Source organism: Mesoplodon mirus (genome assembly GCF_964341445.2).
Source record: "Mesoplodon mirus genome assembly, chromosome: 13".
Taxonomy (NCBI): Eukaryota; Metazoa; Chordata; class Mammalia; order Artiodactyla; family Ziphiidae; genus Mesoplodon; species Mesoplodon mirus.
In genome coordinates this window covers 37323511-37346975 of record NC_138989.1, presented here as the reverse complement: position 1 = coordinate 37346975, position 23465 = coordinate 37323511, and the positions used below count along the sequence as shown (strand labels likewise).

Below are 23465 nucleotides of genomic sequence, written 5' to 3'. Positions count from 1 at the left end.
TGGTGGCACAGTGGTTGGGAGTCCACCTGCCGATGCAGGGGACACGGGTTCGTGCCCCGGTCCGGGAAGATCCCACATGCCACGGAGGGGCTGGGCCTGTGAGCCATGGCCACTGAGCCTGCATGTCCGGAGCCGCAACGGGAGAGGCCACAACAGTGAGAGGCCCGCGTACCACAAAAAAAAAAAAAAAAAAAGTTACTTCCCATCCCACCCCTCCCCCACCATTTCCAACCACTAATCTGCTTTCTATTTCTATGGATATGCCCATTGTGGGGGCATTTCATATAAATGGAACGATACAACACGTGGTCTTTTTGACTGGCTTCCTTCACTCAGCATCATTTTTTCAGCATTTATCAGTTGCTCATTCTTTTTTTATTGCTAAATGATTTTTTTTTAATTTTTTTATTCTTTATTCTTTATCAGTTTTGGCTGCATTGGGTCTTCGTTGCTGCGCGAGGGCGTTCTCTAGTTGTGGTGAGCGGTAGCTGCGGCAAGCAGGGGCTACTCTTCGTTATGGTGTGCGTGCTTCTCATTGCAGTGGCTTCTCTTGTTGTGGTGCACAGGCTTCAGTAGTTGTGGCTCGCGAGCTCAGTAGTTGTGACTTGCAGGCTCTAGAGCGCAGGCTCAGTAGTTGTGACTCACGGGCTTAGTTGCTCCGCAGCATGTGGGATCTTCCCAGACCAGGGATCGAACCCGTGTTCCCTGCACTGGCAGGCGGATTCTTAACCACTGTGCCAAGGGAAGTCCCAATGATTTTCTTTTTAACAATGCATAAAATTACAATGTTTCTTTCTATCATATTAGGAGAAAAAACTCAGATGCCCTAGAACTACTGTAACCAAAATATTAGCAATGAGCAATAATAAAAAGATTTAATTCCTGGAATAAAGCATATTTACAAGAATGTTATCCATGAATATCCAAATAAGACTAAAATCAATTCAGAACATGAGAACTACATGTAGTTTGTAATAGATAAGCCTTGACTTTTCCAAAATTGATGTGAACGGAGAGTATATTATCAATCTGCAATGAGGAAGACATATGGGTTCTGCTACTATAGATTAGATGCATGTTTTGCTTTACCAGAGATAAGTATTGAAAATATTTTGTCTACATTGAAATTTTATAAATTCTTGAGGTGAATCTGATCTTTAAAAAATGAAATGGAAAATCCTTTTGTAATTCAAATGTTTACAAACTCATATACTTGGCTTGTAACTTCCTAGTATATATTAAGTACTTTCAGATATACAAACTGAAAACTTTGATCCTGATAATCATCCACTGATTCATTCAAACATTCACTGAATATCTTTAAGTAACAGACCTTACAAGAGAGTGTGCTAGAAACAGGTAAAAAGTCCTTATCTTCAAGTAACTCCATCTAGAGCAGGATTTCTCAATCTCGGCACTACTGACACTTTGGGCTGGACAATGCTTTGTGGTGGGGGGCTGTCCTGTGCACTGCAGGATGCTGAGCGGCATCCCTGGCCTCCACCCATTAGATGCCAGTTGTAGCACCATGGATGTAACAAACAAAAATGTCTCCAGACATGGTCAAATGTCCCCTGGGTGATTCTGCCCCCATGCTGAGAACCACTGGTCTAAAAGGATGATAGGCAAGTGATAAATTTTAATTCAAAACTGTGATGGCAGCTATAATTGAGGTTTGCACAGGTTGCTATGTAAACATGTAAAAGAGACACCAAATCCAGCAGGAGGTGGGGACTCGGCCAGGCAGGAAAGGTAGAAAGAATATCAAGAAAGGCTTCCTTGAGAAAGGACACAGGATTATACACTTTGACGGATGCACAGGGTTGGCCAGAAGAAGGAAGAAAAGTGGAGGGACAAGAAGTTACATTCCAGAAAAAAGAAATCGCATGTGTGAAAGCACAGAGAAGGGGAGAACCCCCAGTGTATTCAGAATCATAAATAAGTAATTCAGTCTGGCTGGGCAGTGGAGTGAGGAAGGGGAAGCAGCTCAATGAATGATGCCTGCTCTTATTGCTCTTTTATCTTGACAGCAGCCAGTAGCTACTGAAGGATTTTTTTTTTTTTTTTTTTTTTTTTTTTTTTTTTTTGCGGTACTTGGGCCTCTCACTGTTGTGGCCTCTCCCGTTGCGGAGCACAGGCTCCGGACACGCAGGCCCAGCGGCCACGGCTCATGGGCCCAGCTGCTCCACAGCATGTGGGATCCTCCTGGAACTGGGCACGAACCGGCATCCCCTGCACCGGCAGGCAGACTCTCAACCACTGCGCCACCAGGGAGGCCCCGCTACTGAAGGATTTTAAAGCCGAGAGACAGAATCACATTTCATGTTCTCAAAAAATAATTGGTAGCAAGTGGGAACAAGGATGGAAGGAAACATGACTGGATGCAAAGAGACCATAAATGTCTATTCTGAGAAGTTACAAAGTGGTCGCTGTGCCTGCTAATGAAATTATGGGATCTATTTTCCGTAACAAGCACTGAATTTTCTACGGTGGCCCACTAAATGACAACAAGTCTGAGAGTCACATAAGGAAACAGCAACGTAACATGGTCAGTTTGGGACTGCAGGAGGTCCTTAGCCTTTTTAGTTTGTTTTTTTAAGAGAAGGAGATTAAGATCTTTAAATCATCTAGTACTTAGATAAATGGGATCATAGAAATATCTTTATAAAGGTTTTTTTAAGTAAGGTACTTACTTACATATACTCCCTCAATCCTCACTCTTAAATCTCTACTGTTTATGGCAGAACCACAGCAACACAATTTGTAGAAACCATAACTGCTGGCTCCGGCAGTAGTATTATGCCGTATGTCTAAAGAAACCAAATGTATCATCCAATCCAGTGGGCAGAGACCCACGCCCCACTACTCCCGTCTCTGAATCATCAACCAGCTCAGTGGTTTCAGTGTAAAGTAGGCTGCAGTTGGTATTTCTCCCCCGTAAAATGTTCATAACACTTACGTATTGTTAATTATTTGAAATCTTTCACCCTTCTTAAATGAAAGGTCTTCTGTAGTTCTAGCTTCATAATCATATAAGGCCACAAATACAGTAACACCACCTATTGGGGGAAAAAAAGACCAAGGTAAATTATATAGACAAATTAACAACAGAGAAATTTAAAAACATTGCCAACACCAACAAAAAAAGCTTAAGCACAGTTCTTTTCTCCTGGTCTCCAGAATCTATTTTTAAAAGTTGGAGATTTAATTCGCTGAAGTTTTCAAGTTATTAAGATGCTATCTTAAGGCCTTCCATGAGACTACTGTACTCTACAAATTCTAAAATTCTATAGACCCAGAGAGACATTTTTAATCTTGATTCATAGCTGCAACATCTCTAGCTTGAAAAGACAAAGTTCAAATCAATTCCTTGGCAGAAAAAGCATTAACGAGTATTATAAACTAGCATTGATCATCTCAATTTCTTAAAAACAATAAGTGAACATTCCCATCCTTAAGACTAATCATTCACTGTATAGCACAGGGAACTCTACTCAATACTCTGTAATGACCCATATGGGAACAGAATTTTAAAAAAGAGTGGATATATGTATATGTATAACTGATTCACTTTGCTGTACAGCAGAACACAACATTGTAAATCAACTATACTCCAATAAAAATTAATTAAAAAAAAGACTAACAGTAATAACTAGGGTTTTATTAAGATTATTTATTATATTTAATACAAAGATAAAAACAGCATGTTTTTCTTAGAAATTAAATGGTATGGCTGATATGGATTATAAATTCCAAAAATAATTTTGTCATATAAAGCACTGTATGTAGTTGCTTAAGACATAAGCAACTTAAATAGCCAAACTATTATCTGCAAGCAAAAGAACAGAATCTCATTTATCTGGCTTCTCCCCTGAGGCCCGGTCATATATTAACTACCTATTTGACATCTCAAATGTCTATCAAGCATTTAAAATTTTTTAGGTACAAAACAAAGGTGTTGGGCTTCCCTGGTGGCGCAGTGGTTGAGAGTCCGCCTGCTGATGCAGGGGACACGGGTTCGTGCCTGGGTCCGGGAAGATCCCACAAGCCACGGAGCGGCTGGGCACGTGAGCCATGGCCGCTGAGCCTGCGCGTCCGGAGCCTGTGCTCCGCAACGGGAGAAGCCACAACAGTGAGAGGCCCTCGTACCGCCAAAAAAAAAAAAAAAAAAAAGAAAACACAAAGGTGTTGACTTTTTCCCTCTGACCTGAAGTATTACTGAAGTCTTCCCTACCTCAGCGAACACTACCGGTCAGGTATTCAAGCCAAGTCCATTACCAGCACTGTCAGTTCTACCTCTAAAGTACCTTATCTAATTCCTTTTCATTTCCAGCTCTTCCACCCTAATCCACGTCCCTGTTATCTCTTACTGGGAAAGTAATAGCTTAACTCACTTCTATATCTGGTTCCCTACATCCACCCTTCACGAAGCTGCCAGAGGGAAGTTTTTAGAAAGGGAGTTCAATCGTGCACATTCTTTACTGAAATCTCTTCAATAACTTCAATAAAATCATAAAATTTGAAAATATTGAAAATAAAATTTTCAATAAAATCATTCTAGTTAGTTCCTTCACAGTATTTATGAACCATTAATCCTCCTGTTTAGTTGTTTCTGTAATTATTATCCAACCCTCATTATAATGTAAACTCCATTAGGGCAGAAATCTTGTTTCCCTTGCTTACAACTCACTATACCTGGCACACAGACGCTCATCAATAAACTAATACCCATGAATGGACTATTTCCTAAACTGCTTTAGGTAACTCAAGTATGTCTTCTCAACATTTAATCATTTTGGATTACTATCTTTCCAGAACATATAATCCTGAAAATAAACTTTTACTGGTGACTGAGAAATACCATCATGACCAACTATTACTGAAGTATTTAGAGTCAGGGGGCTGGAATTAAGACTATAATTGACTCTTTGAAGTCCATAACTTCTCAAATGAAGAGTCTAACAGAATTTGTGATTGACATTCTCTGGTCACTATTTTTGGTTTGGAGGTGAGCAGAGTGAAGGGACACATTTATAGTCCATGCTTGTAGAAGAGATTCTTCTTTTGTCCCCTCATGTTGCTCAATTTGGTGCTGGCAGCTGTTTTGCCAAGCCTAAGGATAAAGTGGACACTCCAAGGGCTGCAAGGGAGACACCAAAGAAACTCGAGTCCTTGATGACATCAAGGAACTGCTGGATCAAGGAATCCTGGAGCTCACCCTACTTTTAAAGCCAGTTGTGCTTTGTTACTCAAGGGAAAAGCATCCCGACAGGGGACCCTTCACAAAAGAACCATCTCTCTTTTTGAAGTTTCTGACTATGTTTTTAGAGCATTTCTGCCTCCATGAAAGGTTGTTGGCCATCACTTCTTGCTGTTCTCTGAAAGGATACTGTAGGGTAATAAATGAAGTTCTAGAATAGGGCATTAAATCTGTGCCCTCCTGCTTATTATCTGTGACTCTGAAAAAAAAATCATTTAAACACTGAGCCTCAGGATTTTTCTTTTTTTAGTCAGTAGTATCTAATAGAAAAACTGTATTATCATCACGAAACTGCCATTTGCCTAACATTTATCAAGTAACTACTATAATACTTTAATAATGGTTAGCACTTTACAATCCTCAGAAGTTGTAATATTCTAGAGGGAGGGGTATACATTTTTCAGGGTTGTTCTTTTTTGGCCGTGCTGCACGGCATGTGGGATCCTAGTTCCCCAACCAGGGATCGAACCTGTGCCCACTGGACTGCCAGGGAAGTCCCCAGGAGGGAGGGGTATACTTTTTTTAAAAATAGATCTTTATTGGAGTATAATTGCTTCACAATACTGTCTTCGTTTCTGTTGTACAACAAAGTAAATCAGCTATACATATACATATATTCCCATATCCCCTCCCTCTTAAGCCTCCCTCCCACCCTCCCTATCCCACCCCTCTAGGTCATCGCAAAGCACCAAGCTGATCTCCCTGTGCTATGAGGCTGCTTCCCACTAGCTATCTATTTTACATTTGGTAGTGTATATATGTCCATGCTACTCTCACCTCGACCCAGCTTCCCCCTCCCCCACCAGTCCCCAAGTCCATTCTCTATGTCTATGTCTTTACTCCTGCCCTGCAACTAGGTTCATCAGTACCATTTTTTTTTTAAGATTCCATATATATGTGTTAGCATACAGTATTTTTCTCCTTCTGACTTACTTCACTGCATATGACAGAACCTAGGTCCATCCCCCTCACTACAAATAACTCAATTTCATTTCTTTTTATGGCTGAGTAATATTCCATTGTATATATGTGCCACATCTTCTTTATCCAGTCATCTGTCGATGGACACTTAGGCTGCTTCCGTGTCCTGGCTATTGTAAATAGAGCTGCAATGAACACTGTGGTACATGACTCTTTTTGAATTATGGTTTTCTCAGAGTATATGCCCAGCAGTGGGATTGCTGGGTCATATGGTAATTCTATTTTTAGCTTTTTAAGGACCTTCCATACTGTTCTCCATAGTGGCTGTATCAATTTACATTCCCACCAACAGTGCAGGAGGGTTCCCTTTGGGGTATACGTTTTTAATCTTTATATTTCCAGTGCCTGCCAGTCAGCACTCACTAATTATTTGAAAAATGAATTAGTGAAATACTTATATAACCCAGTACATAATCACCATCAGATTACTACCAAATTTCCCAGAATAATATCCATGTACACAATAAGACTCGAATTTATGTTGGAGACTTTAATTCTTACATAAACTTTTTTAATAGTCCCCCAGTAAGTTAGTTCTCTTACAGCAGGCAAACTTTATGTACTGCCCAAGGTCACATTCTCAAACCAACAACAGGATTGTCCATTTAAATCACACCTGTTAAACCAGCAGGATAGGAACTTGGCACCCCTGAAAATGAGGAAGATGCTCCTCCGAAAGGTGTCACCCCTGAGGATCCTCCGAATGGTGTCATGGAAAGGTTGCTGAAGTTACCGGATGTGCTCTTTGTGGAGCACGTTGGTGCCAACGCAGTGTGCTCCGCTCCATAATGGCTGACACTTGTACTGACCGGTTCTGGAGTGTTTTCTGGTCTGTATTTAATGGCTGGACTTTTGTTCTCTTTACTTTTAATGCAGCCCATTATCAAATCTACAAAGGTGATAAGGCAAATTTTGAGAAGCAGTTAACATAAAGTATACTTCAAAAGGTGCAATGCAATAGGTGACTTTAAATGAGGCATTTTCCCCCTGCAAATAAGTTAACAATAACGAAACAAACCAAAAAGAACCTAGACAGCTGCAAATAAAGTCTCGCCACCTCATTTATCTTTATTACAATTCTGCTAACGTATCATTCCAATCATGTCATTCTCCAGCTCAATCTCCTTTAATGGTTCAATGACAACATGCCACAGTGTATTGGGAAAACCATGGGCTCTGATGCCAGAGGCCAGAGTTTGAATCCTAGCTTCCTACTTCCTAGTGCAGTGACTGCAGGTATGTTGCTTAACTTCTCTGCACCTCAGTTACTTGAAAAAGGAGAACAATAATATCACCTACTTCATAAGGTTTTCTCTAAGGATTAAATTTCTCACAACTTCTAGACAATCTCTGGTTCTACGTAGTGGGTACTAGCAAATTCTGGTTGTTTTCCTTCTACCTATACCAGCACTGTGTAACAGAAATATAATCTGAGCCATGCATATAATTCTAAATTTTCTAGTAAATACATTAAAAAAATAAAAACAGGTAAAATTAATTTTAATAATATATTTGATTTGACTCAATAAATCTAAAATATAATTATTTTAACGTCATCAATATGAAAAATTTTAATGAGATGTTTTATATTCTCTTGTACTAAATAAATCTTAGAAATCTGGTGTGCATTTTAAACTTACAGTACATCTCAAGCACATTTTAAGTGCTCAACAGCTGTATGTGGCTAGTGGCTACTACACGGGACAATGCATCTCTATATCTTTTCCCTTCCCTACCAATGGACACACTCCCAATGCTTGCCAAATTGGACTTCAATTTATCTTTCCCACTTTATCATTTCCTCACTTATCTTATGCACACATGGAGAAAAAATAAATTCCTGTTTCTCCAATACATATGCCCTGTGCTTTCCCATTTTTGTGTTTTCCCTCCTAAAAGTGCCTCTGTCAGTTAATACTCTCCTCACATCTCTACCTGCTAGTGAATTTATCCATTCACTGAGGGTCATTACAAATGTTACTTTACCATTCAGGCTGTCTCCATAACTGGTAAAATACCTTCTTCCTTAAAACTTCTAATGTACTTTTGGAGAGATTTTTTTTTTTTTTTTGCGGTACGCGGGCCTCTCACTGTTGTGGCCTCTCCCGTTGCGGAGCACAGGCTCCGAACGCGCAGGCTCCGCGGCATGTGGGATCTTCCCGGAATGGGGCAGGAACCTGTGTCCCCTGCATCGACAGGCGGACTCTCAACCACTGCGCCACCAGGGAAGCCCTGGAGAGATTTTTGTACGAGACTCTCACTTGCATCTTGTTTTTTGCTAATTCCCAGACTACCCTCAAGTCACTGGCAACACACTTCTTAAAAGGCAAGAGTTTCTCACCTCTTATATACTGTACAGCCTACCAACATGACTTGCATATAGTATGTTTACTGAAAATACAAAATCTGCATTATTCCATTCACTTCCTGCAGAAGAACTAATGGTGATTTCATTAATTCACTTTTTTCCCCCCTGGCTGTGATGCGCGGCATGCGGGATCTTAAAGTTTCCCAACCAGGGACTGAACCCGCACCCCCTTCAGTGGAAGTGCAGAGTCCTAACCACTGAACTGCCAGGGAATTCCCCTAATTCACTTACTTTTTACACTATTTCCCTTCTTTTACAGCATTCAAAAAAGGAAGGAAGTGAGTGATAAGATGACTGCTTCATCAATTCTGAAAGACTGAACATTTTTACAGACTCAACTACATAATATTGATATAAAATGTAGCTATAAATATTAAAAGAGAAACAGTCTCAGAAACTCAAAGTTGGAAGGTTTTCACATCTATCTTAAAACAGGTATATTCTGAAGACGTGACAATAAAGCACAGGATTGGAACATGACTGGGACTGGAAACTTAAATATCTACTGAAAACACTATGAGAGAATAATAAACTAAATATATAAAAGGCAGTCTTCTAAATGTGTTAGAAAAAACTAAAGGTAAGCTGTTTCATAACCTAGCAGTTGGAAAAGCCTTTAAAGCGTAAAAGTAGAAACCTTAAAGGAAAAGACTGAGAGATACATAATTAAGTTGGGGGGGGGGCAGATGTGGACACAGAAACTCTTAAGTGAAACTAAAGACATGAGAAGTAGGGAGAATATCTTTGCACTTGCTCATGCTCTTACTTGTTCTCTCAACACATAAATGTACTCATATGAAAACTGGTTGACATTCTTAATACAGACAACTCTTACACATTAAAAAATATATATATATAAGCCCCTTAGAAAAATAGGAAAGCCTATCAACAGGCAATTCACAAAGGAAATATGAAAGACCAATTAGCATATGAAGATATGTCCAACCATCCCAGTCTTCTAATAAATGCAAATTTTTAGGGAATTCCCTGGGGGTCCAGTGGTTAGGACTCCGCACTCTCACTGCTGAGGGCCTGGATTTGATCCCTGGTCAGGGAACTAAAATCCCCAAAGCCGTGTGGCACGACAATCAATCAATCAATCAATCAATGCAAACTTTTAAAGGTATCCTTTTTGCTTATGAGATTGGCAAATTTTGGCTCAACAGTCAAGGCTGAAGGGTGAATTTTAATCAACAATCAATATATACCCACAAAATATGTTAAATTGCAAAAATATTTTAAAGTCTATACAAGACTTTCACTATTACCTATATCCAAAGCCTAAATATTAAAAAAATATTTAACAATTACATAGACTTTGAAAGAACAGTAGTTGTATTACAGAGAAAAAATTATGAAAGCCAGTAACGGTGCTAACATTTTAAATTTGATAACAGACCAACTGAAATATATCAATTCATAACCGAGGTTACCATAACTATTTACCCACCCTCATTTCTATTTCCAGCTTCCTTAATTCCTCATTTTCACCTTTTTCTTCACTCAGGATCTTTGCTAAGGTCTTTTCTCCCCGTAAGAAATCACTCCTAACTTAACTCCTCTTCCTTCAAAAGTCATATCTTTTTTCCCTCACTCTACCAGTTTTTCATTACTACTGTCCTCCAGTCTCTTTTTCTTAGAGTCTTTGGTCCAGCTTCTCACATCTACCCACTTATTCTTTTCAATAGCTCCAGGACAGAACATCATTTTCAGTCCAGTTCCAATAGCACCCAGTGTCAATACACAGGAGCCATCACTGCTGCCCATCTCCTTTAGAAATATTAATATATATATATATGTATATAAGTGTGTGTGTATATATATATATATATATAATATATATATATATATATATATATATATATTGGCCACACTGCATTGCTTGTAGGATTTTAGTTCCCCGAACAGGGATTGAACCCGGGCCCCTGGCAGTGAGAGTGCCAAGTCCTAACCACTGGACTGCCAGGGAATTCCCTAGAAACATTATTATAAATGTAGGATGCGATTTACATTTTTAAGTAAACTTCAGGTGCAATGAGTTATACAGATTTTAATGGACTGTCTTAGAAACATAACATTATTTAAAATATTTACATGGGAAAAGCCTCTTTCAAGTTCCAAGCTACTAACTTACAGATACATATTTATTAACAACATATATTTATTAGACACTACAAAGGGAGCTAAGGATGGCAAGAATGGTTCTTTTTCTTTAAAAAGGTCACAAATAAGTGAAGGAAAAAAATACAGTATTGTAAAATTTGAAAAATGCCAGAGTGAAAAAAAAACTAGAGCAGAGGTACGTACAGAACATCATGGGAATACAACAGAAGTTATGAGCTCTGCCTTGAGTGCTTGGGAGAGAAAATTTTGCAGACAATGTCATCTGAGCTAGGTCTTGAAGAGTTGGAGATTTAGGGAAGAAGAACTAGGATATTCCAGGAAGAATGAAGTGGGAAGAATGGTTCAGATGTTTGGAAAAGCATGGTGTATTTGGGGAACAGAAAACCCTGTGGCAGGAGTATAAGGGGGTGTTTTTGAGAATGGTGGGACGGATGGATAGTGTTAGAGGAGAATTTACACACAAAGAGGATTATTTGCTAAGCAATAACTTTTAGATTTATCCAGGGAGCATTGGAAAGTTAAGATTCTTAAAAAGGTGAATAGCAGAAAATATGTGTTTTAGAATAACTGTGGTAAAAGGACAAATTATAGAGTGGAAAGAAAGGAAGAATGGCGGAAGTTAGTCAAGTTACAAAACTACTGCCATGACCCACGTGAGGCAGGACAAAAGCAGGAATACTGGGGCCAAAGATGAGGGGAAATGAGAGGTACACACCAAGTAAAATAATCAACTCTAGGGGATCGGCTGGGTATGGGTGGAGGAGACATGAAAAAGGAGTCATTTACTCAGTCCCTACAATTCACCAAACACTTTAAAAGTAGTTACTGTGTGCGTGCTAGGGGCTGGATGATGCCAAAGCTTCTAGTTTGAACTGAGTGGGAAGTAACACCATGAGGTAGAGAAAAGAGAAACAGGTTTTTCTGGACCAACCAGTTCAGTTTCAGATGTTAGTTTCAGGGGTCTGTGGGGCATGATGTTGAGAAGTCTAGTGGGGAATGACAGTAAGTGTAAAGCTCTGAAAGAGGTAGAAACCAGAGAAAAGTTAAAAATCTTTTCACAGTGTAACCACACTTTTTGGAGATAATAAAACTCACCCAAGGCACGGATTTGGAGGGGTGTGGAAAATTAATACAGTGTTGCAGGACACCTACAGATAAGGGATAGACGGGCAAGGAAATTAGGAAGCAGCAATTAAGAGTTGGGAGTGCTTTCATAAATACAAAAACACAATTGGAAAGGATAATCATTAACTTCAAGATAGTGGAAAGGGTTGGGGAAGATTTTCAACTGTATCTGTGGCACTTTTTTTTTTTTCTTAAAAGATAAATGAAGCAAATAGAGAAAAATGTTAATGTGTTAAACGTAGGTAATAGACATAATTCTTTTTGTTAGTTTGGAGTATTTAATACATTTTTAACAAGTAGAATAATACAGTGGGAATAGAGAAATAGACTTTCAAGAAGAAAATGACTAATAATGGTAAAGACCAACATGAAATCAAGTGGCATTTAAACTGATTTTAAAAGGCCAGCTGACTAGTAATTAGGAGCTCACTGATGACTTTCACAAGAGCATTTCTCAGCATCATGAAGGTAAAAGAGCACAGTTAAGTTGAATAATAAAGTAATGACTAGGCCATGAAAATATGGTGACTTCTGGAATGCAACATCTTCCTAAGCTGGGAACATATACTTTGTATCAAAACATTTTCTATGATTTCTTTGTCTACTTCACAGATCCTTTCCTTCGCAGTCTTGGCGTAATCTAATTCGGCAGACACTTGGTTACTCAACAGCCATCCTGCTTTGATAAAAGAACCCTGATTTTGTTCACCTTCCTTCATTTGTCCAGCCCCAGGTAATAAATAATGACTGATTTAAGCCACTCTTGGTCCTATCCCTTTGCCATTAACTGTGTAAGCCATGAGTATGGGCTTCTAGGAAGTTTTTCCTCACTTGTAAAAAGGAATACAAGACAGAAGTAGTCCATTTTCACTCCCTAGATGTTATTGTGTTGATGCCTAAATCTGAGACTACAAAGCACCCATGTGAAAGGAGGACACAAACATACTGAAAAGGGGAGGGCAGAAAGATGAAAGGAACTTGGGTCCCTGATGCTGCTGCTCAGTTACTGAACTATATAACCCTACAATAACCCGAGAACACAATTTAGCTCCAGAAATCTTACTATGTGAGATAAATATCTACTCTAAAAGTCAATTTTTTGTTTGGTTTTCAGTTACTTGAAGCTGAAAGGATCTTAAATAATAAACTATTCAAATCACATGACAATGGTTAATATATTAAATCCCTTTCAACATATCAAGATTCAATACCTTAACAAAAATAGATCTTCTCTCCAAGTATTTACATAAATCTGAGCTATCCTTAAAGACTGTAAAATTTACAGTCTATAAAAGTAAAATTTAATTTTTAAGCAAATGATTTCATATAGATATTTGCTTGAGTATAAGATGCATGAATAAGTTGCTGAAAAACAAGGCTTTACCTCAATTTGAATATTACTGTTACTTTAAGATTTTCTGAGAAATATGAATTTAAAATTTAGATTACAGAAATTTCTTCCCTTAGACACTATCAGATATTCTTTCCTAAAATGTTCTTTTTTTTAAAAAAATTAGCTTCGGGACTTCCCTGGTGGCGCAGTGGTTAAGAATCTGCCTGCCAATACAGAGGACACAGGTTCGATCCCTGGCCCAGGAAGATCCTGCATGTGTGAGGCAACTAAGCTCGTGCGCCACAACTACCGAGCCTGCGCTCTAGAGCCTGCGAGCCACAACTACTGAAGCCCGCACGCCTGGAGCCCATGCTCGGCAACAAGAGAAGCCACCGCAATGAGAAGCACGTGCACTGTAACTAGAGAAAGCCTGCATGCAGCAACGAAGACCCAACGCAGCCAAAAAAAGAAAAAAAAAAACAACTTTGAGGTGTAATTTACATACAATAAAATGCACCCATTTAAAGTGTACAGTTCAATGAGTTTCGGCAAATGTCTGTAACTGTGCAACCAATACAATATAGAAGATTCCAATCACCCCCAGAAGATTCTGTTGTACCCTTTTCCCAATAGGGAAAATCCCCAACCCCAGCCCTAAGCAATCACTGATTTGTTTTCTCTAACTATAGATTTATCTTTTCTACAGTTTCATATAAATAGAATAATACTATAGTCTTTTTTGTGTCTGGCATTTTTTTTTTAAATTAGGCATTGTGTACCTGAGATACTTCCATATTGTTGCATATATAGATAGTTCATTAATTTTTATTGCTAACTAAACCCTATCATATACCATAATTGTTTTTCCATTCACTTGTTGTTCCAGTTTGAGGCTATTATAAATAAAACAGCTACAAACATCCCCATACAAGTCTTCGGGTGGGTAGATATGTGCCTCTCCCCCCTCTCCCCATAAATACCTAAGGAATGGAATTGCTTGGTCATATAAAGTTAAGTTACTGTAATAAGCTGCTAAACTGGTTTCCATAGTGACTGTACCATTTTGCATCACCACCAGCAGTGAATGTGAATTCATTCTCCACATTCTCAACAACACTTCTAAGTCTTTCTTTGCCCTCTCAGAAACCCATCACATGTTTACTTGGGTTTGGATATGATCCAAATAGTCTACACAGCTCTTTGACTTTTTATTCTATCTAAAAAGCTTTGACAATTGAAATCTACTGATATCAAAGGTAGCTGACAATATAAAATGCATATGGCTGAATTGATGTTACACACATTTACAACATGAGCATTACCAAAATCATTAGAACTGTTGATTTACCACTGATTTTAGTTCACTGATATAAACAATGGTCAGGACTTAGGTAACTGCCAAACACCTTTACCACCATTCAATTTGCCAATGCTATCAAGAGCATTTCAATCTCAAGCCTGCCCTCTAAAATCCAGTATTATTTCTACACTCAGATTAGATCCAATGGCAATCTAAGACTGCATGGTTACTAAGATGCAATGATGATCCTTTCATATCTTACTACATCAATAGGTCAGTTTCTCACTTTTAAAACCCTATCTTTAAAAATTAAGGCATAAATGTGTAAAATCCACTCATGTTAGTATACACGTCTGCAAGTTTTGACACATGCATACAGTCGTGCAACTGCCACCTCAATGAAGATAAAGAACAGTTCCATCCCCACCCCCATCCCATGACACCTCCAGGCACTTTTTGTAGTCAACCTCTCCCTCCAACCCCAGGCAACCATTAATCTGTTTTCTGTTCTTACAGTTTCACCTTTTCCAGATACCACAGAGCATGTAGCTTTTTGATTCTGGCTTTTTTCAGTTAGCATAATGCATCTGAGATCCACCCATGTTTTTGCAGGTATCAGTTCATTCCCCTCCCCCACCCCCTTTTTTTAGTTCATTCCTTTTTATTGCTGAGTGGTATGCATATACCACAGTTTATTCATTCCCCAGTTGATCTGGGTTGTTCCCAGTTTTTGAAAATCACAAATAGAGCCACTATGACCACATACACATAGGCTTTTCTGTGAACACAAGTTTTCATTTCATTTGAGTAAATACTTAGGAGGGAAACTGCTGGGCTGTATGGGAAGTATAACTTTATAAAAAACTGCAAACACTTTCCCAAAGCAGCTTTAACATTCTGCATTCTCACCATCAAAATGAGAATTCCAGTTGCTCTACATCCTCATCAACACTTGTTATTGTCAGTTGATTTTTTTAGGTGTGTAGTGCTATTGTTAAGGTTTTAATTTATATTTTCCTAATGACTAAGTACCTGATATTAAGCATCTTTTCATGTGCTTATTTGCTACTCATATCTACTTTGGTGAAGTATCTGTTCAACTCAATTTTTTAATTGGGTTGTCTTCTTTCTAATATATTCTGGAAACAAGAATATTTACTAATATAATACTACTTATTATATTATTTAATATTCTAGAATCAAGTTCTTTGTCAAATATAATATTTTTTCCCAACCTATAGGTTGCCTTTGCATTTTTATAACAGTATCCTTGAACATGATTTTTAATTTTGATGCTCAATTAAGAAGTTTTAATTTTATGGTTTGTGCTGTGTCCTAATTGAGAATTCTTCACCAGAAGAATTTCTCCTGTTTTCACCAGAAGTTTTAGCTCTTTATATCAGGCCTACTGAGCCATTTTAAGTGGATTTTTGTATATGTTGTGAAGTCTACGATCCCATATTTTTAAACTGGATATACAATTCTTCAACTGCCATTTGTTGAAAAGACTATCCATTTCCCATTGAATTATCTTGATACCTTTGTCAAAAATCAATTAATCATAGGGCTTCCCTGGTGGCGCAGTGGTTGAGAGTCCACCCGCCGATGCGGGAGACACAGGTTCGTGCCCCGGTCCGGAAGAATCCCACATGCTGCGGAGCGGCTGGGCCCGTGAGCCATGGCCGCTGAGCCTGCACGTCTGGAGCCTGTGCTCCGCAGTGGGAGAAGCCCCGGCAGTGAGAGGCCCGCATACAGCAAAAAAAAAAAAATCAATTAATCATAAATGCAAGGGTCTGTTTCTATACTATTAGTTCCACTGTTTTATATTATATGTCTATGCTTATGTCAATTATCACACTGTCTTCATCACTATAGCTTTACAGTAAGTCTTGAAATTAGATAAAATAAGTCCTCCAGTGTTTTTTTATCTTCTCCAAAATTGTTTTGGATACTCTATGGAAGGGGGTCAACAAACTTTTTCTGGAAGGGGTCAAAGAATAGACATTTTAAACTTTGCAAACCAAATGGTCTCTGTCACAACTACCTGACTCCACCATGTCAGTGCAAAAGTATGTTAGTGCATAGACAATACATAAGTGCTAAGTGTGGCAATGTTGTAATAAAACTATTTCCAAAAACAAACAGTGGGTCAGATTTGGCCTGAAAGTTGCAGTTTGCCTGTGCACTAGGGTCTTTCATTTCCATACAAACTGTAAAGTCAGCTTGTCAATCTCTAGAAAAATGCCTGCTGGAATGTTGACTGGGATGATATTGAATCTACAGATCAATTTGGGGAGAACCGACATCTTGAAAATATTGATCTCCTGATCCAAGAATACAGTACTCCATTTATTTAGAACTTTAAAAATTTCTCTCAGCAATGTTTTGCAATTTTCTGTGTATAGATAGGTCTTGTTCAATTTTTGTTAAACTTATCTCTAGGCATTTCATGGTTTTTGTTATTACTATAAATGGCATTACTTTATTTCTATTTCCAATGGTTCATCACTTATATAAACATATATTAATATATTAATAATATATATACTTGGTACTTACATATTGACCTCATATCCTGTGACCCTAATAAGTTCACATCTTAGTTCTAATAGCTTTTTTTTTAGTTCCATAGGATTTTCTATATTCAAGGTCATGTGTACAAATAAACACTTTTTCTCTCCTTTAGCACCTCTAGTACATGCTGAATAGAAGTGAGGAGAGAGAACATCTTTGCCTCGTTCCTGATCTTAAGGGAAAAGCATTTAGTCTATCACCATTAAGTATATTAGCTATGGGGCTTCCCTGGTGGCGCAGTGGTTGAGAGTCCGCCTGCCGATGCAGGGGACATGGGTTCGTGCCCCGGTCCGGGAGGATCCCACATGCCGCGGAGCGGCTGGGTCCGTGAGCCATGGCCGCTGAGCCTGCGCGTCCGGAGCCTGTGCTCTGCAACGGGAGTGGCCACAACAGTGACAGGCCCGTGTACAGCAAAAAAAAAAAAAAAGTATATTAGCTGTAAGACTGTAGCTGACCTTCATTAGGCTGAGGGACATTCTCTTCTAATTCTGTGTTTGCTGAGAGTTTTTGTCATGAATGGGTGTTAAATTTTGTCAGATATTTTTATGTATCTACTCAGATGATAACATGGGTTTTCTCCTTTACTCAACTGATATGGTGGATTAAACGAATTGATTTTTGAGTGTTAACCCCACCTTGGCACCTCTACATTCTTGGAATAAAACACACTTGGTTATCATATATTACCCTTTTAATATATTCCTAAAAGCTAATATTTTGTTCAACATTTTTATGTCTATAGTCAAAGAGATATTGCTCTTTAGTTCTCTTCTAATTTGTCTGTGTTTGGTATCAGGGTAATTTTGGCCTCATGAAATAAGCTGGGAAATGTTCCCTTCCTCCTCTATTATTTTAAAGAGTTAAAATTAGTATTACTTCTAAAATATTCAAAAGAATTCACCAGTGAAGCCATCTGGGCCTTGAGTTTTCAATTACAAATTTAATATCTTTAACATACAGGGCTACTCATATTTGATTTTTCTTGTGTTACTTTGGTAACTTTTTCAAGATTTATCCAATTCACCCAAGTTATTAAATTTATATTAGCATAAAGTTGTTCATAATATTCCTTTATTAATCTAGTCTAGCACCACAGCCCTTTCAAGGTTTCTCTTAGAAGTCCAGAGTAATCAACAAGGACTTTTTCTCCTCCAGTTGGTAAAACCTCAAATGCCTCCCAACCCTCTATGATCTCAAAGGGCCACCAGCTCACAACAACAAACTGCTCTTTGCCTGACTTTACAGTTTCACACTCTGCAGGTACCTTCCAGAATTCAGCAAAAAATCAGAGAGACTCCTATGCAGACTGTTAGCCTTATTTTTCTTTTTTTTTTTTGCAGTACGCGGGCCTCTCACTGCTGTGGCCTCTCTCCCGTTGCGGAGCACAGGCTCCGGACGCGCAGGCTCAGCGGCCGCAGCTCACGGGTCCAGCCGCTCCGCGGCACGTGGGATCCTCCCGGATCGGGGCACGAACCCGCGCCCCCTGCATCGGCAGGCGGACTCCCAACCACTGCGCCACCAGGGAAGCCCTAGCCTTATTTTTCTAAATAGTGGTCTTTCTGCTGGAATTCTCCCCTGCAATTTCCAGCTGCCTTGGCCTCCATGAATTCTGATCTCCTCAACTTATTAAGACCACTCTCAGGCTTCCCTGGTGGCGCTGTAGTTAAGAATCCGCCTGCCAATGCAGGAGACACGGGTTCAAGCCCTGGTCCGGGAAGATCCCACATGCCTTGGAGCAACTAAGACCGTGCGCCACAACTACTGAGCCTGCGCTCTAGAGCCTGTGTTCTAGAGCCTGTGAGCCACAACTACTGAGCCCACGTGCCACAACTACTGAAGCCCGCACGCCTAGAGCCCGTGCTCCACAACAAGACAAGCCACCGCAATGAGAAGCCTGCACACCGCAACAAAGAGCAGCGCCCCCCCGCCGCTCACCACAACTAGAGAAAGCCTGCGCACAGCAATGAAAACCCAATGCAGCCAAAAATAAATAAATAAAATAAATTTTTTAAAAAAGAAAAGGAAAAAAAAAAAGGACCATTCTCCTTTGCCCAAGATCCCTATCCCTGCTCTGCAATTCAGACCATGCCTCTATAGAGAAAGCTGGGGTGATTAGGTGACTGTCCAGCTTACCTCATTTGTTTCCTGTCTTTCAGGGAATCCCAGTCCTGTATTGTTATTGGTCAATGTCTGAAAACAATTGTTTCATATATTTTGTCCAGATTTTCAGTTTTTTGGTTTTGGGGGAGTGGTAAATCCATCATGGTAAATCCATCATGGCCACTTTAAATGTTCTTAAAGGGGACTTCCCTGGCAGTCCAGTGGTTAAGACTCCACACTTCCAATGCAGGGAGCATGGGTTCGATCCCTGGTCAGGAAACTAGGGTCCCACATGCTGCGAGTCACGGCCAAAAAAAAAAAAAAAAAAGTTCTTAAAAGTTAATCCCTAAAAAAAACATTTCATTCCTTGGTTTTAATATCATTAAAGTGCAGAGAGTATTATTTCTTTTCTTTTTTTTTTTTTTTTTTGCGGTATGCGGGCCTCTCACTGTTGTGGCCTCTCCCGTTGCGGAGCACAGGCTCCGGATGCGCTCCCGGACCGGGGCACGAACCCATGTCACCTGCATCGGCAGGCGGACTCTCAACCACTGTGCCACCAGGGAAGCCCAGAGAGTATTATTTCTAAATAAATTTAAGTCAGTTTATGTAACAGATAATGGACTTATTCCTTAACAATAACCACTTTCACGGACTTCCCTGGCGGTCCAGTGGTTAAGACTCTGCGCTTCCACTGCAGGGGGTGTGGGTTCGATCCCTGGTCGGGAAACTAAGATCCCACATGTCACTCCACATGGCCAAAAAAATCATCATCATCATCACTTTCAAACAAATTAACATTTTAAGTGTTTTACTGTAATTGGTTAAAGTGCGCTGTAGTATTTTCATTTTAATTTCAAGAAATAATTTTTAAGGTAGCATTTATGTACCCACTTGGTAAGTCTAAAATTTATACTCAGCTTAATGAGTTACGCTCTTTTAGACTCCAGAAAGTTTTTATTCTAAACATAAAAACGGTAATAGGGAAGAGGCAAGAGTCTCATAAAAATCATAAACTACAGAACAATCTAATCATACAGATTAATCCCAAAAGGCTGATGGTGTTCAAGTTTGAATGCAGGTCTTGATACTGGGTAATCATTGCTTTATTGTTAGGAGCTTATTGCTTTCCTTCTATAATGTGGATTCAGCATCTCTATTTCCATACCCTTGATGCTTCAAACAACTATATCACTCTCTACTGGGATAACAGTTCCCTACTTCTAACCCGTATTTACTCATAATTTTGATTCATTTACTGTCTATTCCAGGTTTCCTCAAACTCCCCCAGCCACTGCCTAATTCACTTATTTCTGAGTTTGCAGTAGCATGAAGAAGAGTAAAAGCAAAAGAATGTAAGTTGCTATCTCATAGCCCTAACCTGCTGACCAGATTTGGCCGTCAGGTGCTCACCCCATGGTCTCCTTACGAGATTGTGGGCCTAGAAGTTACCATGATGATTAGTCTGTTCATTGTGAGCTCTTGCTTTAGTACCTAGTAAAAATACATATATTTTAGCAAAATGTACTAAAAGTAAAAACTTTTCGAACTGAAACAAATTTCTGTGTTAGATTTTTTTTCTTTAGTGGAAAGGAAGTCAGAGATATGGAAGATTAATTTGTAATGCTGATCTAGCCCCACTAAGTCACCAGCCATTACCAGAGGGTAGAGTCAGGCGGGTTAACAAATGCAAAGTTTTACTTTGATCCCTCATCACACCTAAACTATTGTACTTTCTCACCTTCCCTGGATAAAGGGCAAGAGAAGGTAGAGTGGAACTAAAAACATCAACAGAGCTTTGCTGATGGGGCAAATTCTCAAAAGCAGAGAAGTAAAATGGCCCCTTTCTATTTCTCATATGGCTGTCTTGTCATCCCCCAAAAGAACATAAATTATAGTACTCGAAAACCTTTCGTTTCAAAATGCTATAGGAAATAAAGGATTGATATGGTAGTGACAACAAGAAGAAATGCTACCAGATATTTAAGATGGTCAGGCATTCTCTTTTCAAACCTCTGGCCTTCATAATCCTGTCCATTTCAACTTTCCCTCTTCTCTCCACACATCCCACTTATCTTGGCAAAATTTTTTCTAACTTTCCTAGGTTTCTCATACTCACTTAAAATATAATCCGAATTTTCTTGATTTCTGCCAATGCTTGCTGCTTCCACTACATTAAAACTGCCCACTAAGGTCCCCAATTAACTTCACATTACTAAATCAATTCAGTCCTCATCTCACCTAACCAGTCAGCCACAGCCCATACAAGGGATCCCTCCCTTTTCCACCTAGCTTCTAGGACATACCCTCCTCACCTCCTGACATCTAAACACAGTCCTTCTCCATCTACACTCACTCCTTTGGTGGTACACCCAGTCTCATATCTTTAAATACCTGTACCATTTATACATCAACCGTTACCAAAGTCTCCTCACTTGAACTCCAGATTAGTTTTCTAAGTATCTACTCAATATCCCCACGTGCATGTCTAAAAGCACCTCAAACTTAACATTTCCAAGACTCCTAATCTTTTTCCCCAAACCAGCTCCTGCAATCTTCCCCGTATCAGTAAATGTTAATGCTGTTCCTCCAGTTGTTCAGGACAAAAACTCTGAGGTATCCTTTAATCTCTTTATTTCACATCCTATATCCAACTCTACAGCAAATCCCTAGGCTTTATTTTACAAATATATCCAGAATCTGAAAACTTTTCTCCACCTCCACTGCTAATCTGGTCCAAGTCACACCATTTTTCACTAATTCAACAACATGGAATTACTCCCAACAGCCTAGATAGTCTCCCTGTTCCTGCTTTTGCGCCCCCTCACAGGCTTTTCTCAAAGTAACAGAGCTACTTTGAGAAAGTAAACAGAGTTTATGTTTTAAAACATGAATCAGGGACTTCCCTGGTGGCACAGTGGTTAAGAATCCGCCTGCCAAAGCAGGGGACACGGGTTCGATTCCTGGTCTGGAAAGAACCCACATGCCACGGAGCAACTAAGCCCGTGCGCCACAACAACTAAGCCTGTGCTACAGAGCCCGCGTGCCACAACTACTGAGGCCACATGCCACAACTACTGAAGCCCATGCGCCTAGAGCCTGTGCTCTGCAACAAGAGAAGCCACCGCAATGAGAATCCCGCGCACCGCAACAAAGAGTAGCCCCCGCTCGCCACAACTAGAGAAAAGCCCATGCACAGCCACAAAGACACAGCCAAAAATTAATTAATTAATTAATTAATTAAATCATGAATCATTTCACATCACTCTGTGCCACAATCCGTCCAAGACTTTCCACTGCACTCAGAGTAAAAGCCAAAGTTCTTACGATCGCCTTCAAGATCCTACTACAGAGCCCCCATTACTTACTTCTCTTACCTCATCTCCTACTACTGTGTCCTTATTTGCCCCATGGCCTTCTTGCTGTCCTTCAGACAGGCCAAGCAACTCCCATCTCAGGCCACTGCACCTTCTTTTCTCTGCCTGGAAAGCTCTTCTGCTACATACTGGCATGGCTCATACCCTCAGCTTCTTTGGGTCTTTGCACTATTACCACCTTCTCAATAAGAACTTCTCTGACTGCCCTATATAAAGCAGCAGTACAACATTCCCTAGAGTACTGCCTAATCCCCTTTAACCTGCTTTATTTTTCTTGATAGCACTTATCACTATATAAAACATAAGCGCTGACAGCATAGACTGTTCTGTTATTTGCTTATTGGATGTATAGCACAGTGCTTAAGAACAGATTTTAGAAACAGAATGTCTGGGTTCAAAGTCTGAGTCCATCGCTCAGCAGCTTTGTGAGCTTTGGCAAGTTACTCAACCTTTCTATGCCTGTTTCCTCATCTGTAAAATGGGAATAATAAAAGTTAAGACTCAAGAGTTATTGTAAGGATTAAATGAGTTAATACATGTAATGCGCCTACAACAGTGCCTAGCATATAATAACCACTAATGTTTGCTATAATGGTAATGACTTTGAGGATAATGATGGCTCTCCTCTCCAGAATCTAATGGGCAGATTTTGTTTTTAAATTTTATTGAAGTATAACACATATGCAGAAAAGTAAATATAACAAATGTACAGCTAGACGAATTAGCACAAACCAAACACCAATGTACTCGCCACCCAGATTAAGAAACAAACTTAACTGCCAGCAACCATCCTACTGGAAATATACCTTGCAGGAGATTGCTGGGTCACAGAGTACACACTGTCGAACAGTTTTCCAGGGTGGCTGCACCAGTATATAATCCCATCAGCAGATTATGAGAGTTGCCATTGCTTCACATGTTCATCA

The 23465-nt window shown here is 39.5% G+C and overlaps 1 protein-coding gene across 2 annotated transcripts in view; it reads right to left on the bottom strand.

The window, feature by feature from the left end:
* The window catches only part of YES1 (YES proto-oncogene 1, Src family tyrosine kinase), an 80554-nt gene that overhangs the window by 21636 nt on the left and 35453 nt on the right, over positions 1-23465 (bottom strand). For both annotated transcript variants that reach the window (XM_082640855.1, XM_082640856.1), the window contains exons 2-3: positions 6858-7130; positions 2960-3059 (exon numbers count right to left, since the gene is read on the bottom strand). In XM_082640855.1, coding sequence (XP_082496981.1) covers positions 2960-3059; positions 6858-7122 — 365 coding nt within the window. In that variant the 5' untranslated portion in view covers positions 7123-7130. The remainder of the gene's footprint in view (positions 1-2959; positions 3060-6857; positions 7131-23465) is intronic.